Consider the following 13,756-nt stretch of genomic DNA (forward strand, 5'->3'; position numbering starts at 1 on the left):
AGCGCGGTGAGCCCCACCATGCCCAGACATGCGCACGAGCATGCACAAGACTTGTGTCGGCAGGTCTGTGGTCCCCTGCACCCAACGCAGGGCTGTCAGCAGTGCCTTCTGCCCCCCGTCCTCCCCAGGCTGGGAGGCCAGGTGCCGCGTGTGGGACATCAGCCGCGTGGAGCTGGCGGAGTCGGAGAGCCTGGCCGTGTCCGGCATGCCCTTCATAGTCCCAAGCAGCAGGGATGCTACGGACCCCTCTGCAGTGCAGCCCAGGTGTGAAGGGGCTCGGGGGACCATCACCTGCTTCCCACCTCCGTTGGCCTGCAGAGCTGGGGGGCAAGCAGGTGGCCTCCATTGCCGGCCGTTGTTGGGCTTGGCTTTTCCTGGAGGTGCTTCGAGCTCTCTCTGCCCACTGGGTGAGAAGTGGAGGGGGGGACAAACGAGGCAGCTAACATCTCCCCTTTCCAGGGGGAGCGAGCGTGGAGGACGGATGGTGGCTGGAGGCTGGTCCTTCCTGGGAAACCCAAATCACGCCAGCAGCAGAGGCAGGACAGACCCCTCCCATGCAAGCAACCGGTCCGTGGGCGCCTTCTGCTGCGGTGCAAGCCAGCAGTCCTGCTGTCCCCATCCTGGCCTCTTCCCTGCCAGCCCCGGGCTGGACGGCGGCAGGCCCGGGCGGGAAGAGGTGATGCCTTCTTGCAGGGAGGGCGCGGTTCACCAGTGCTGCTCTGGGGCCTTTCCTCTGCGCTTCCCAGCTGCTTTCTGGGGGGCTCCCTGCTCCCCCCAGGGCCAAGTCCCAGCCGAACGCGCACGGGGGAGCTGTGAAGGGAGGACGGACAGGGACCCAGCGGGAAGGGGACACCAAGCAGCTCCCGTGCCCTTCCACGTCCGTCCCAGCCACGGCTCGCCACAAACGCTCCATCTCCTCTTGGGAAGCAGGGGTCACCCCTGCTAAAACATCACCTCCTCGCAGCTCCCGTAGTCGCTCTCCACCATGTCGGAGCCCTCGTAGTTGGGGGGAGGCAGGGGTGGGCCCCGGCCCCCGGCCTGGTGCCCCACGTCGCAGTCCGCGTAGGAGGGCTGGGCCACGCTCAGGCGCATGCTCACCCTCTTGTAGCCCCGGTCCGGGGGGTAGGGAGCCCCCTCGCCCTGCAGCAGCTGCGCGGGGTAGTAGCTGATGGCGGTGTACTCGTTCTGGCACGGGGTGGCGGGGATGTCCGCGGGGCCGGGCGGCAGGAAGTCCTCCAGGTTCTGGTTGCTGTAGCGGGGCGGGATGGGCGCCCGCTTGTTGCTCTGGTCCAGCGGGAAGGGAAAGCCGCCGTACAGAGCCACGGGCTCCGAGGCCACGGGCGGAGGCGGGGGCGGAGGCAGCGGATGGGGCGAGGCCTTCCCTGGCCCGGGAAGGGCGTCGTAGTGGGGGTAGTCCTGCGGGTCGGACACCAGGTAGCTGGGAGGCCAGTAGGTGGTTTCCGCTGGGTACACTGGAAAGCAAGCAGAAGTGCGTTAGGAGCCATCTGTCTGCCCCGCGCCCGCCCCGTGGCCTGGCCTTCAACTCGAGCCACCCCCTCTAGCTACTTCCAGCTCCCCGTGCCGCGGAGGTGGGGAAAGAGGGAGGGCACGGGCTGATCGCCAGCTCTCCTGCTCTAAAGGCTGCGGGAAGAAAATCCGATCGTCATATATGTGTGCACGCAGGTAGTTATATGTATGTATGTGTGATGCGGAGACCGGACATGTATATATGTGTGTGTGTGTGTGTGTATAAGTATGTGTGTATGTGTATATGTGTGTGTGTGTGTATGCATATATAACTAGATATAATTTTTTTTTCAAAAAACCCCCAAACTGCAGGATCTATTCCCTCTGCCCCCTCCTACCCCACAGCAAGCCATGCATGAGTGAAAGGGATCTTGGCCGGGTTGAGCCTGACGTCCGTCCCGGCTTCTGGCTGAGTTTGGGTGTGCGGGGATGGGCGGTGGGTGACCGCAGACACAGCCCCGCGTCTCAACTTCTCAGGGCGCGGGCTCCCCCCTGACGGGGTCTCAAGGCATGTTATCCCCCTGCCTTCCTGGCATCTCCTCCTGAACTTCACACCTCCTTTCTTTGCCCTCAGGCCACTGCTCTTGGTCACATCCCTTTAGCACATCAGAGCTGCCATGGACCGGGTCCGACCCTCGGTCTGCCTCGTCCAGCCTCTGCGTCGCACGGTGGCAGACCGCGGAGGCTGGCAGGGAGAGTGAGCGGGGTCTGAGCGAGGTTTTCCCCCTGCTCCTCTCTCCCTCGCAGCCTCCAGCACTGAAGGTCCCAGCAGGGCTCACTCCTACACTCAATAGCGACTGATGCCCCTTCCCTGAAAAAATTGAGCCATTCCCTTTGTGAATCTGGCTGCCCCCACACCTGGTGGCAACGAGCTCCAGGCTGTAACGAGAGAGTCCGTAATAAATCCCTACTGACTTGTGCTCTTCTCTGAGAACTGTGAGCAGCTCATGCCGCGCTCCCACGGTCGTCCGCTTTGCTGGGCTGCACGGAGGAGCAGCCGGGGCCCTGCGGCGAGGGCACATGTTGGCTTTGGCTCCTGACCCGTGTGGGCCAAACCCCCCAATTCGCCCCGGGGAGGATAAGGAACAAGGGGAGAACTGACCCAGGTCTTCCCTGGCCCAGGTGCTCTTGGCAAAGGTCTCGCCCTCGCAGCGGGTGGCGGGTGCAGCGGGTGGCAGGTGCGGGGCCACACTGCACACGATAGTGCCCCGGTGCTTCGGGGCCTGGCCCGTGGCGAAGGTGACGAGCTCGGGCGTGCGCACCAGGCTGCCCTGCTCCGGCACGGTGCCGTCGAGGCGGACGGGCGAGCGGTCACCCAGGGGGCTGAGCTCGATGGACGGCGCGGCCTGGGTGCCCACGCCCACGCTCTTGGAGAACTCGCTCTTGGACAGCAGGTCGGGGTCCTCGCGGGCCACGGGCTTGTGGGGCTTGGCGCGGCGGCCGCAGTAGCGCTTGCGCACCGCCACGAAGACCGCCACCAGGACGGCGATGCCCAGCAGGCCCACGGCGATCTCGGCGATCTCCGCGGGCCCCACGCCCCAGCGGGCGGGCACGATGGCGGGCGTGACGATCCTCTGCGTGCAGTAGGTGCCCTGGAAGTCGCCCGTGCAGATGCAGCGGGCTGTGCCGTTGGCGTCCACGCAGCGCCCCGCGTTGCGGCATGGGTTGTCCCGGCACTCGGCCGCCTTCTCGCACCTGCGGGGCGACAGGGCGACGCCGGCTGTCAGCGGGCAGGAGGCTTTGGCTCGGTTGCAGCGTGCCCTCGGACGGCAGCAGGGAGCCGCGTGCCCGAGTCCTAGCGAAGTCAGGCCCCTTGGGGAGCACGTCTCCTCCAACCCCCCGACTAAATCCTCCCGGGCAGGCATTTGGGGTGCTGGCGGGGGGCCTTGAGCTTGCCTGTGGCAGGCTGGGTGCTGCGTGGGGAAGCAGAGGAGGTCACCCCTTTTCCTTGGCTGCAGGGTGCGAGGGAGGGAGAGCGGCCAGCTTGTGAGATCCCAGCCCTCGTGCTGAATGTGCATTAGCTTGCGCTGTCCCCGTGGGTCGGGCTGGAGCAGTGTCTTCCCCCCCTTCCCATTCAGGCCCTTTCCCCCACAAAGGCCCATCTCCCTGGTGCTTTGGTAGGGGGAGACCCCAGCCCCGCCACCCTCCTTGGGCTGCCCCTGAACGCCCCGGTCCTTCATGCACTCCAGCCCCACTCGGAGATGCAAATCATCCCAATAGAGAAAGGGAAGCGGGGAAAGCACCTGGGGAAGATCCTGTGCCAGCAGGACCCTGGGGGAAACGGTGCTGGGAACCGCTCCAAGCACCTGACTAGGAGCCCACAAGCTGACGTGCCTGCGGGGGGTGGTTTTGGTGTGACAGCACCCCTGGCACCCCGCCTCCTGCTTTTCCAGGGAGCGCTCCCATCACTTCTGCCTGCCTGCTCTCCCCAGAGACCTGCTGCGTTTCAAGGGGCTACACGTCCAGCTCGGCTGGATCGGGGGTCTCTTTCCCAGACTGCAAGGAGCCCAAATCAGGACACGTGGCTATATAACAGGTGGGGCCGCAGCATGGCGTGGGGCCCTCGGAGCTCGGCCTGGGGGAACGTCCCCTGATGCCCTTCCCTCGTTGCCCCGGGTCCCTGTACACACCTGTGCTTTTGGCATCTCTCCACCTGGATGCCTGCCACGCTCAGACACTGATGTGGGTAGTGGGAATACCCAGGGGTGATGCACTTACGGCGATGGGCTTGTGCCGCGGCGGTTAGGTTCACTTCTGTCGCTGAGGGTCACTGCACTTGATGTGCAGCCTCCTTGCGTCTCCCTTTGGGCACTAGTACTGTCTGCTGTCAGGAAGAGTATGACCCTTTCTACGCGAGGAGGAGCTCCCTGAGGGAAGCCGTCTCCTAACATCCCCAACAGCAGAGTTGGGGGATCTCTAGGGCCAGTCCCAGACAGACGCTCTGAGTCTGCGCCAAAGAAAACACCCGGAGAAGTGGGGAGGAACCGGGATTGTTTCCCAAAGCTCAGGTAACCCTGACCTCGCAATCCCAGTGCAATTCATTCCTCGTCCTGCCTTCGGAGGTCTTGTGGAGCATCCAGGCAGGGTCCTGCTCAGTGCCCAGGTGAGACGGGGACAGCCCCTTGCTGAGAGATGCAGCCAGCCCTGTCCTTACCTGAGGTACTGAGCTGGGCACTGGCAGGTGTAGCCCGTTGTGGATGGGGTGCAGGTCCCTCCGTGCAGACAGGGCTCGGACTCGCAAGGGTCGTCCCCCAGCTCACAGCGGTGGCCAGAAAACAGCCCGGGGCAGACGCAGGTATAACCTGGAAAAGGCGAGGGAGAGATGTAAGATGAGGGTGCTGGCGGGGGGTTTGGCATTGCAGTCCACGAACAAGCCAGCATGTGGGAAAGGAGGGGGGGGGCTGGGCTTGGGGATGTGGAAGGAGAGGGTACGTGAACCTCCTAACTGCGTTACGTCGGTCCGCAAGTCTAGGGACGTGCATGCTGCACAGAGGCAGACAGACATCCTGCGGGCGTGCGTCCATGTAATCCAGGGCCATCTGGTCTAGTGTGTGAACCGCCTGTGCTTGCACCCCCCCATTCTCACGCGTGCACCCATTGCAACACATGCGCTCCCACATATACAACTCACGGGGTTGCCCCCTTACGAAGCAAGTGGCCGTGGCCTTGGAGGTCTCCCCTGCATGGGTAACCTGGGCAACTGTCAGCCCTGAGGAAGGGGCTTCCCTGCAGAGCTCCCCAGCCTGCGTGTGTCAGGGGTGTGTCCCACGGCTGCGTGGGCTGCCGTGCCCTCGGACTCCTCCCTGGCTGTGCACACGTGCCAGGGGACTCGTGGGAAAGGCATTGACTGAATGTGGCCTGAGTCTTGCCGGAGTGAGAGCCAAGCGCAGCGTCTCGCCTCTCTCCCTGGCAGGGAAGGCAAGCCCGGGCTTAGCAAGCTCTTGAAGCCAGGGGCGGGGGTGTTTTGCATGCAGACGGCTGGGGCAGGGGTGGCTGAGTGCCTCCGTGAACTTGGGAGCAGCCAGGGTTAGGTGCAGCCAGACAGACCCGGAGTCGAACGAGTTCACGGGCTCCAAGCAGATGCAGAGCCGACGGGAACCTACCGGGCGTCTCGGGCGGCCCCTGCCCCGAGGGAGCTGCTTGCCCGGCAGGAGCTGAGACAAACTCCCAGGCTTCCCCTGCCCCTGCCTGCCTACATCCTGCCGTGGCATCGAAGCCACCTCCAGGGCTCCTGCCCTGCGAGAAGATGGGACTGCAGCCGGAGAGGGCCCAGGCGGAGCGGGACTGGCTGGAAAGGCCCGGTGTTGCCTGGGTGGTCCCTCGTTAGCAGCAGATCCCATGCTTCAGTCCCCTGGCGACTGGATGCACGAAGGGGCGGGACGAGGCAGTGCACAGGCTGCTAGCTGGATGCTTGGCTGTGGTGCCCCTGCTCTGCCACCGATTCCTGGGGTGACCTTGGGCACGTCACTCGGAGCCAACTCTTTCCCGCTGTTCCCCTGGGAGTTCGGGCCCTGGATGCCTGTGAATTTTGGCCCTTGGCTGATGGGCACAACAGGTTCCTATCTGTGAAACAACATCATTTCCCTACCACCCTGCCCCTGGGATGTGGTGGAGGCACTGCATGTGGCTGGAGGCCTTGTGAGGCCGCGTGCTGGACACTGGAGAAATAGTGAGGGATTCCCAGTGAACCCGAGCCACACAGGTGAGCTTTCCAGGGGTCCTTCTCTCGGCTTGGAGGTGCCCTTTATCAGCCAGGACCTTGCCCCTTCCTGGAGTGGCAGCATGGCAAGATGATTAGCTTTTGCATGACTTCCACCCTGCTAACGGCTGCTCGAGGGGGCCGCAAAAGCATGGGGCCATCTGCGCGTGCAGTCATTGCATGCCCAAATCTTTAGTCCCACCTGCATGCCTCAGAAACCAAATGTCCCACCCCGAGGGCTATGATTGGCCAATAGGAGCACAATCTGATGAGGCAATACGCCTAACTTGCTGCTTCATTGGTCAAGCACATTGTCACCTGACGACCTGCTGGGGCAAGTAGATCCTCGGTGAACTTCCCCTTGTAAGGGACCATCCACTAAGACTTGTAGGTTGCAAACAGATGTCACATTTATCCCAGGATAAGCCATTCAGGCGTCTCCGTCTGTTGTCCCGGAATAAATCCTAAAAAAATGTCCCGGATAAGAAGCGCTAACAGTTTGTCCTGGGATATCGCAAGGTGCATCTGTGCAGCTATCCCGGGCTCGCATTGTTGCATCCATGGCAGAAAAGCAGCAGTGCATTCAGCCGGTTGCTAAACCCCGATTAAGAGGGCGTTGTGTGTACTCACCAATCCCGGGAGATATTTGCTTTGGGCACAGCATATCCAGGGATCAGTGCGGTGCCTGTTCCTAGCCCTGCTGACCTCACCTGCTCCTGTCACCTGCCCCGTTCCTCGGCGTGCACGTACCTCCTCCGTGGGTCTCCGCACACATCCCGTCGTTGAGGCAGGGGCTGCTGCTGCAGGCGCCGGCGTGAGAACAGCATTGCTTGATCCCCGCCTGCTCCACCACTCCCTTCGCCTGCCTCCGCCTGGGCAGGAGCACCACCTCGTTGCCGTCCACCCGCAGGGCATCCAAGCAGCCTCGAAACCCCCGAGTGATCCGCTGGGGGTGCGGGGGGTGGAGGAGCCCTCCGAAGAGCAGGTCGGTCCTGCCGTAAGAGCGGCCACAGGCCACTGGCAGCGGGAGGGACGTGTTTCCCGAGCCGTCGAGGAGCAGGTGGAGGGCTGCGCTTTTCACGCCCAGCAGGATGGAGTGCCACGCGCCGTCGCTCACAAGCAGCGTGGAGGAGATGTTCCCTTGGATGTACCCAGGGCATCGGTACCCGAGCTGAAGAGTGCCATGGACAAGCTGCAAAACATTCCCGGACAGCCAGAGTTAGCACCAGTGCAAGCGCCGTCATGCCACAGTCGTGGCCCTGGGGCCGTCCGATTTCTCAGTCCCCAGCTGGGACCTGCCCAGTCGGGGCACAACATTGGGCCGTCTCCGGGCCCCTGCATGGGACCCGGAGGACTGTGATCCCACAGCCGCCGACTGCAGGTGACCCTGAGATCCCAGCGGCTTCGCTGCGACATTGCGAACATCAAATAGTCCCACCCCAAGCCAGGCCTCAGGATGGTAGGCCAGTACAGGAGGGGAAGGGTCATGGAGAGCGGAGGTTCATCGCGGGTGTGCAATGCTGCTTTAGACCTCTATGCATCTGTCTCTGGTTGTCAGGAGCTGCTGGTAACCCCCCCATCCTGCCCAGGAGTCTGTTGTTAGCACTGTCTGCGCTTCATGTAATCCCCAGAGCCCAATTTTGCTCCGATTTGCACCCCAGAGCATCCTGCGTGCAAGTCCGGGCAGACGGGAGCTGGTCCTTCCTGCGTCCCTTTGTCGAGACCTGAGGGAGCATCAAGTAAACACCATTCCTCTCCCTCATCCCTGTTCTGTAATCTGTCTTCACCTAGCTACACAGGGCTGGGAGGACCTCAGGAGGACTTCTAGCTTTGTCCGCTGCTAGAAGCAAAGCCCCATCTGTGTCAACACCCCCCAGACAAATGCGCGATGTGATGATGCACCAACATGCCCCCCAGGAGATCAAGGCTCAGTTGTGGCAGGTGCTGCATGCTAACGCAGCAAAAGTCATGCCTTCTCCTTGGATGCGGGATGGGAAGAGCGGTGAAGACATAAAGAGACTGGGCACTTGCAGCCAGGGTGCCAGCGGCCAAGTCGATCTACACCCATGACTTGTCTTCTCTCCCTGACGTGTGCTCGACGCACCAGACCGCGCCACCTCCCTCCAGCACCTTTTGGATGACGTAGCTGGGGCTGGTCCTGCTTGGAGCAGCGGGTTGGACTAGATGTGACCTCCTGAGCTCCCTTCAACCCTCATTTTCTGAGTCCATGATCATGCCATGCAGCATGGGACGTCGTTCCTACAACATAGCCACATGCCAGGGTCTCGTGACTTCCCTCACCCAGATGTTTAAAGCATCCCCTGCCACCCTTCGGTCTGATTCGGATCACAGAGGCAGAGCTGGCATCCGGGGCGTCTCTGCCTCGGCTGCCAGAAAGGGACGCCGCCTGCCAAACTCTCGGTATCTTGGCCACTGCTCACTCTCTCGTCTTTGCTAGGGAAGCTGGCCATGCTGGAACAATTCCCTATTGGCAGTAGTGAGGGGTGCTGAATGGAGGCTATGTTGGAAGAGGAGAAGGGCTGAGACAGACAGAGCCCTACTGTCGTCCCCAGCAATTTATCAGCATGTTAGCAACTCAAGCCAACGCTGCTAATAAATGGCGCAACCCAATACTCCCTCTCCAGCTTGACACAATCAGATCATTGAGCTTCTAATAACTAATCCCGCTGCTGTCTTCTGCATTTTATTGGAAGGGGAGAAAATCCTATTCATTGCCTGAGACTCGTCTTTAAAATCCTTGTATGAAATGGCCAAAGAAGAAGGACATCTCCCAGGGTCAGTTTTTTTGGGGGGGTAATGCAATAGAAAGGCTTTCTTTCGCCTTGTCCCCACTGATTCATAAAGGACCTCTTCTACAGAGCCACCTGCGGGGAGAAGGCACTGGCAGAGATGTGAATAGGCAAGTGCTACCGGTATTGCTGAATGGGATCTTATGCAATTGTAGAGCAAGCTCTATATGGACATGAACGCCTGACAAATGGATTCTCCACAGGGGAAACCTCAGGCAATGGCTATTGCTGGAAGTATCCCTAGCAAGTCAGTGAACAATATGGGGTTCGTTAGCTCTGGCAGACCCTACAGTGGGCAAGATAGTTAATTTTGGATTAACTATTCAAAGTGGGTTAATTTTGGATGCAGCCAAGCAGGCCAGGAGAATGTAGCGCTTGCAGAAGGGCCCATGGTAGATGGAGAGGAATGCCTCTTAAAAAACCACTGGGGAAGAGGAGACGTGTGTTTTGGAGGAACTGGTAGCAATCAGCCTGTTTTCTTCAGGAGAATGGGTGTATCCTCTGCACAGAGGGGCCAGACTACCTGAGAGGGTTTTATTGCATGATTTGTGCTGGAGGAACAGGTTTTATCCCCACCACAGATTGGTAGTGGAGCCTCATCCATCACAGGATCGTTCAGACCCAGGGGACAAGTGAAGACTTGGTTTCCCCAAGGCAGAAAAAAAAATTGATTTATGGGGCTTGCCCAGCCCAGCTGCCTCCCCCTCCTGTGCCATGGGGGGATGGGGGTTCAGGAAGACACCGCTGGTGTTTGTGTAACCTTGGAGGAATTTGTCGAGGAGGCTGAAGCAGCAAACACCAGCTGAGAAGGCAGTAAATGAAAGGCGTGATTGACTGGGTCGTGTTTGCTCGTAGCACAGCAGTCTGCAAACGTCAGCCCTGAACTGTCCCTTGGAGTTTGCCAGGCCGCGTGGCTGAGCAGCGTTCAAGAAATTGGGATCGTGATGGCAGAAAAACGGGCGGGGGGGGGCTCGGAAGCATGTCCCAGCCTACTCGTCCCCAAGACTTGCATTCCCCAGCCTACTTTTTCCTTCACCTTAGCCTGTTGCTGCATTAAATCCCTGTCCCCGTGATAGGGGATTGGCTCAGGAAGGCTACAAAAAAAGTCAGTTAGAACATTCTGTAATCTCAGCCCCAAATTAGGCCCATTATAGCTAATGAGGAACAGACAAAAACGTCTTTTCTCGAGGGCTGTTGCTTTCCCTCTGCTGCCAAAGCTGGATGGGAGCGGAGACACGCGCCTTTGAACGCTGTCGGCATGCGGCAAGGGCAGCCAAGGGAAGGGGCGATATCAGATTAAGATGTTCCCAGGCCTGGCAGCTGCCGCAGGTGACGAAACCCACCGGAGTGGCCTGCAAGCTGGAGCTTGAACGGCCTCTGCTCCCTGCCCACCCTGCACGGGCGACAGCACCCTGGCTCGTTCACAGTGGAATAAGTCAAGTGAGGTAACGTTTCTACGGCTTCTGCTTGCACCGTCTCCCTTCCCTGGATTCAAATAAAGGGCCTTTAATCCTCCGAGACCTATCTGGTCACCTCTGTGGGTGCCAGCAAGTCCCAGCTCAGCGCTTCTCAGGCACTGGAGACATTAGAAGCAGCGGAGGTGGCTTCTTCAGGACCTCGGGGTAAATCCTCGGTGAGTGAGTGGGTGACCAAGTGCAGCAGGGTGGGAGATCCTTGAGTTACCAGTTTGGGAGTGCATGGCTGCCCTGGGCAATGCCTCAGCTGGGGTAAGCTCTTGTAGCTCCATTGCACTTAGCAGAGTTTTATGCCCGCCTGCTCCAGCTGAGAATCAGGCCCCTCATGCATGAGGGGTCACTTTGTGGGGCTCAGGGCACTCTGCATCCCCCCACTGCTGCTACTGCTATTCTCATATACTGCAATAGCACCCACAGGCCATTTCTCCCCAGAGCCAGTGGCTTCCTGGGACTTGGCTCAGTATCTACCCACAGGGCGGGATTGTCATATGGGCTCAGCGCCAGCCTACCTTTGCTCCCATGTAAGTTAGCAGGAATTTTACCCTTGAGTACAACAGGGTCCAGGAGCTTTGGAAGCCCTGGCCTAGGAACTGTAATTCTGCCTTGCTCCAAACAGCTTGCAGTTGAATAGAGGAGATGCGATAGGAGACAGAAACAAATGAGCATCGGGGACGGAGGAGGATAGGGACAAACAGGAAGAGTGATAAGTTGCTGGCACCAAGCTCAAAAAGCCAGTTTCTAGAAGAAGCCGTCATTTCAATGCATCTCCTGCCACCATGAACGTAACAGGTTGCACCGTCCCCTATGACCAGATGGGTCCCCACCATGGGTGTCTGCTCACAACTATGCGGGGGCCTCTTTCTTCAGCCCGTTCCTGCCTTGGGCTGTATTTCCCAGTGAACGTGCAAGTGGAATTGCTTGTCAGTGCAGAAAGCAACCCCTGGGTACGGCGAACCTTACCTCCAGAACGGCAGTGGCAGTCCCGTTGATGAGGAGCACGATGCCATGCAGCTGGTGGGTTTTCAGATGAAACTGGATCTGCCAGTCTCTTGTGCTCAGGTGGCGGTACCATAGGTAGCTATGTCCACCGAACCTTACGGCTGTGCCTGGAAATGTAAATAGAAGGCAGGGTAGATTTGCACCTTATAAACTAACCAAAGTAGATACCGAATCAGAGAAAATGAGGGTGTGAAGGGACCTCAGGAGGTCGCATCAAGTCCGACCGCCTGCTCCAAGCAGGACCAGCCCCAGCTACATCATCCCAGCCTAGCTGGGTCTTAAAAACCTCCAAGGTTGGAGATGCCACCACCTCTCTGGGTAACCGTATAGATACATAGCATAAGCTTTTGCAAACGCCACCACCTCTCTGGGTAACCGTATAGATATGTAGCATAAGCTTTTGCAAACGGAAGCTGTCTTCATCAGATGCTGATGAAGATGCCTCAAGACAAAGAGACTGTGGGTTGTCTTGGACCTACAGTAAGCAGCGCTATCCCCAAGCCTGAGCTCCTCTGAATTTCCTCCTTCGTGGCTCCAGGTTGGCCTGCCAGTGGCCCTCTGGCTGACCATCGGCATCCTCTGCCATTCAGACCCCCGGTAACTCTGTGGTCCAGCCGACCTGCCATCTGATCTTGCAGACCGACTCCAGGCAGGACTTCCTGCCCTATCTCTGCGGATGCACCTCAGCGCGGATCTGCAGCAGTCTCCCTATACCTGACCAACACAAATGCCTCTGCTGCATCCGCTGCCTTTCCTGGTAGGAGACTGAAAATGGCTTTTGAATCCAGCCCATTCTCACCCCTCAACATCCCTCCGCAAGCAGGCAGCCCCTTTGACCTGACTTCAGTCCCCCCATGTGCCCTCCTCTATGGCCATGGGACGTGGTGGCGGATTGATTATAGTGGCCTGGGTCTGAGCCTTGCTCTAGCTTCACAGCAAAGGTGGTGCCCTTGGTGAACCCAGCTGTGATGGGCACCTGGTCATTTGGACTGGGGACTTGACAGCGGCTGGTACATCTTCCGTGCTCCTTTTTTGCTGGGAATGGCTCAACTAATGGGGAGGCCAAAGGGTGAAATTCTGCTCACAGTCCCATTATTTTTCCACAAAGCACGGGTGGTTGGGATATGGCTGTTGTTTAAAGACATATTAGCACCAGCCAGTGAAATTATTCTGCAGACCGGATGGCACTGTCCAGTTGTAGGAGCGTGTGTCCGGCTGAGAAACTGAGGACGGTCAGCTAACGGATCCGTCTAGGTGCACGAAAACCCTCCGAGCTTCACAGTGCCCCGAAGGAGGATCCCACCTGCAAGGGGCTGGCTTTGTTTTCACCAAGGATGGATCACTTGGGAGGGGTCTCACCATTGCAAGAGCAAACTTGCTCCAAGCTGTGCCGCGGCGTGAGGACGCTGAGTCGGGCGGTGCTGTACGTCGACATCAGGCCCGGGTCCAGCTGGATGGTCTCCTTGCAGACACGCCGGGTGCAATCGGGCCCATGGCATGGGACATGGATGGTCTTCTTCATCTGGAGCCCCACCAGCTGGTCCATCTCCCCAGCGGACTGGGAAATCTTCTTGGCAAGGATGTGGGGCTCGTAGGAGGTGCTGCGGGGCTCTCCGACGGCCAGGAGGAGGTCCACGCCATCGGCAGCTTCCGTGGGCTGCAGGCTTGCCAGGTGGATGTGTTGCCGCTGCATCGCCAGGACGTTGCCCAGGAACCTTTGCAGGTTGCGCCAGTGGTCGCCCACAAACTCCTCGGGGCTGAGGTGGTGGAAACGCAGCACCACGGCCCGGTCCAGCGCCTCCTGGCTGAAGCACCACACGTGGACATGGACGCCAGTGGTGGTAGTGAAGGTGCCATCACTGACGGTCACATTCAGGACATAGTGGCCGTGGGGAAGGCCTTCACCGGCAATGATCTTGCCATCCGTGGCCCCCACGGAGAAGCGGCCTTCTTGGGGTGCAACCGCTACCAGCGTGTAGGCCAGGGTGTCGTGGGGGTCTCGGTCCGTGGCGTGGATCTTGCCCAGCACTCCTCCCCGGAAGGTCTTCTCGCTGGTCGTGATGAAGATCTCCAGGGGCAGCACTGAGGGCGCGAACCGGCTCTGCTCCGTCACCTGGATGTTTATAAAGGCCGACGAGGACAGGGGAGGGATGCCGCTGTCTGAGACCTGCCAGGGAAAATCAAAGGACCTGTTACCCTCTGGCGTGGCCCTATCCTAGGCTGAAGACCTAGAGGATGGGGAGCTG

The 13,756-nt window shown here is 59.7% G+C and overlaps 2 protein-coding genes across 3 annotated transcripts in view; one reads left to right on the forward strand and one right to left on the reverse strand.

Annotated features, from left to right (window-relative positions):
* Positions 1-296, forward strand: part of LOC109310184 (proton-coupled amino acid transporter 1-like) — a 34,846-nt gene extending 34,550 nt beyond the window's left edge. Inside the window, exon 12 of the mRNA XM_019535253.1 lies at positions 3-296. Coding sequence (XP_019390798.1) covers positions 3-270 — 268 coding nt within the window. The 3' untranslated portion in view covers positions 271-296. The remainder of the gene's footprint in view (positions 1-2) is intronic.
* A 129-nt stretch (positions 297-425) lies between these two features.
* Positions 426-13,756, reverse strand: part of FAT2 (FAT atypical cadherin 2) — a 67,797-nt gene continuing 54,466 nt past the window's right edge. Inside the window, exons 19-24 of one of the 2 annotated variants that reach the window (XM_019535251.1) lie at positions 12,870-13,677; positions 11,472-11,617; positions 6,977-7,418; positions 4,682-4,829; positions 2,630-3,222; positions 853-1,472 (exon numbers count right to left, since the gene is read on the reverse strand). In XM_019535251.1, the coding sequence (XP_019390796.1) occupies positions 943-1,472; positions 2,630-3,222; positions 4,682-4,829; positions 6,977-7,418; positions 11,472-11,617; positions 12,870-13,677 (2,667 nt within the window). In that variant the 3' untranslated portion in view covers positions 853-942. Of the gene's footprint in view, positions 1,473-2,629; positions 3,223-4,681; positions 4,830-6,976; positions 7,419-11,471; positions 11,618-12,869; positions 13,678-13,756 lie in introns of both variants that reach the window. The other variant, XM_019535252.1, reaches the window with a different exon arrangement.

This window comes from Crocodylus porosus, unplaced genomic scaffold (genome assembly GCF_001723895.1).
Source record: "Crocodylus porosus isolate Cpor-Errol unplaced genomic scaffold, CroPor_comp1, whole genome shotgun sequence".
Taxonomy (NCBI): Eukaryota; Metazoa; Chordata; order Crocodylia; family Crocodylidae; genus Crocodylus; species Crocodylus porosus.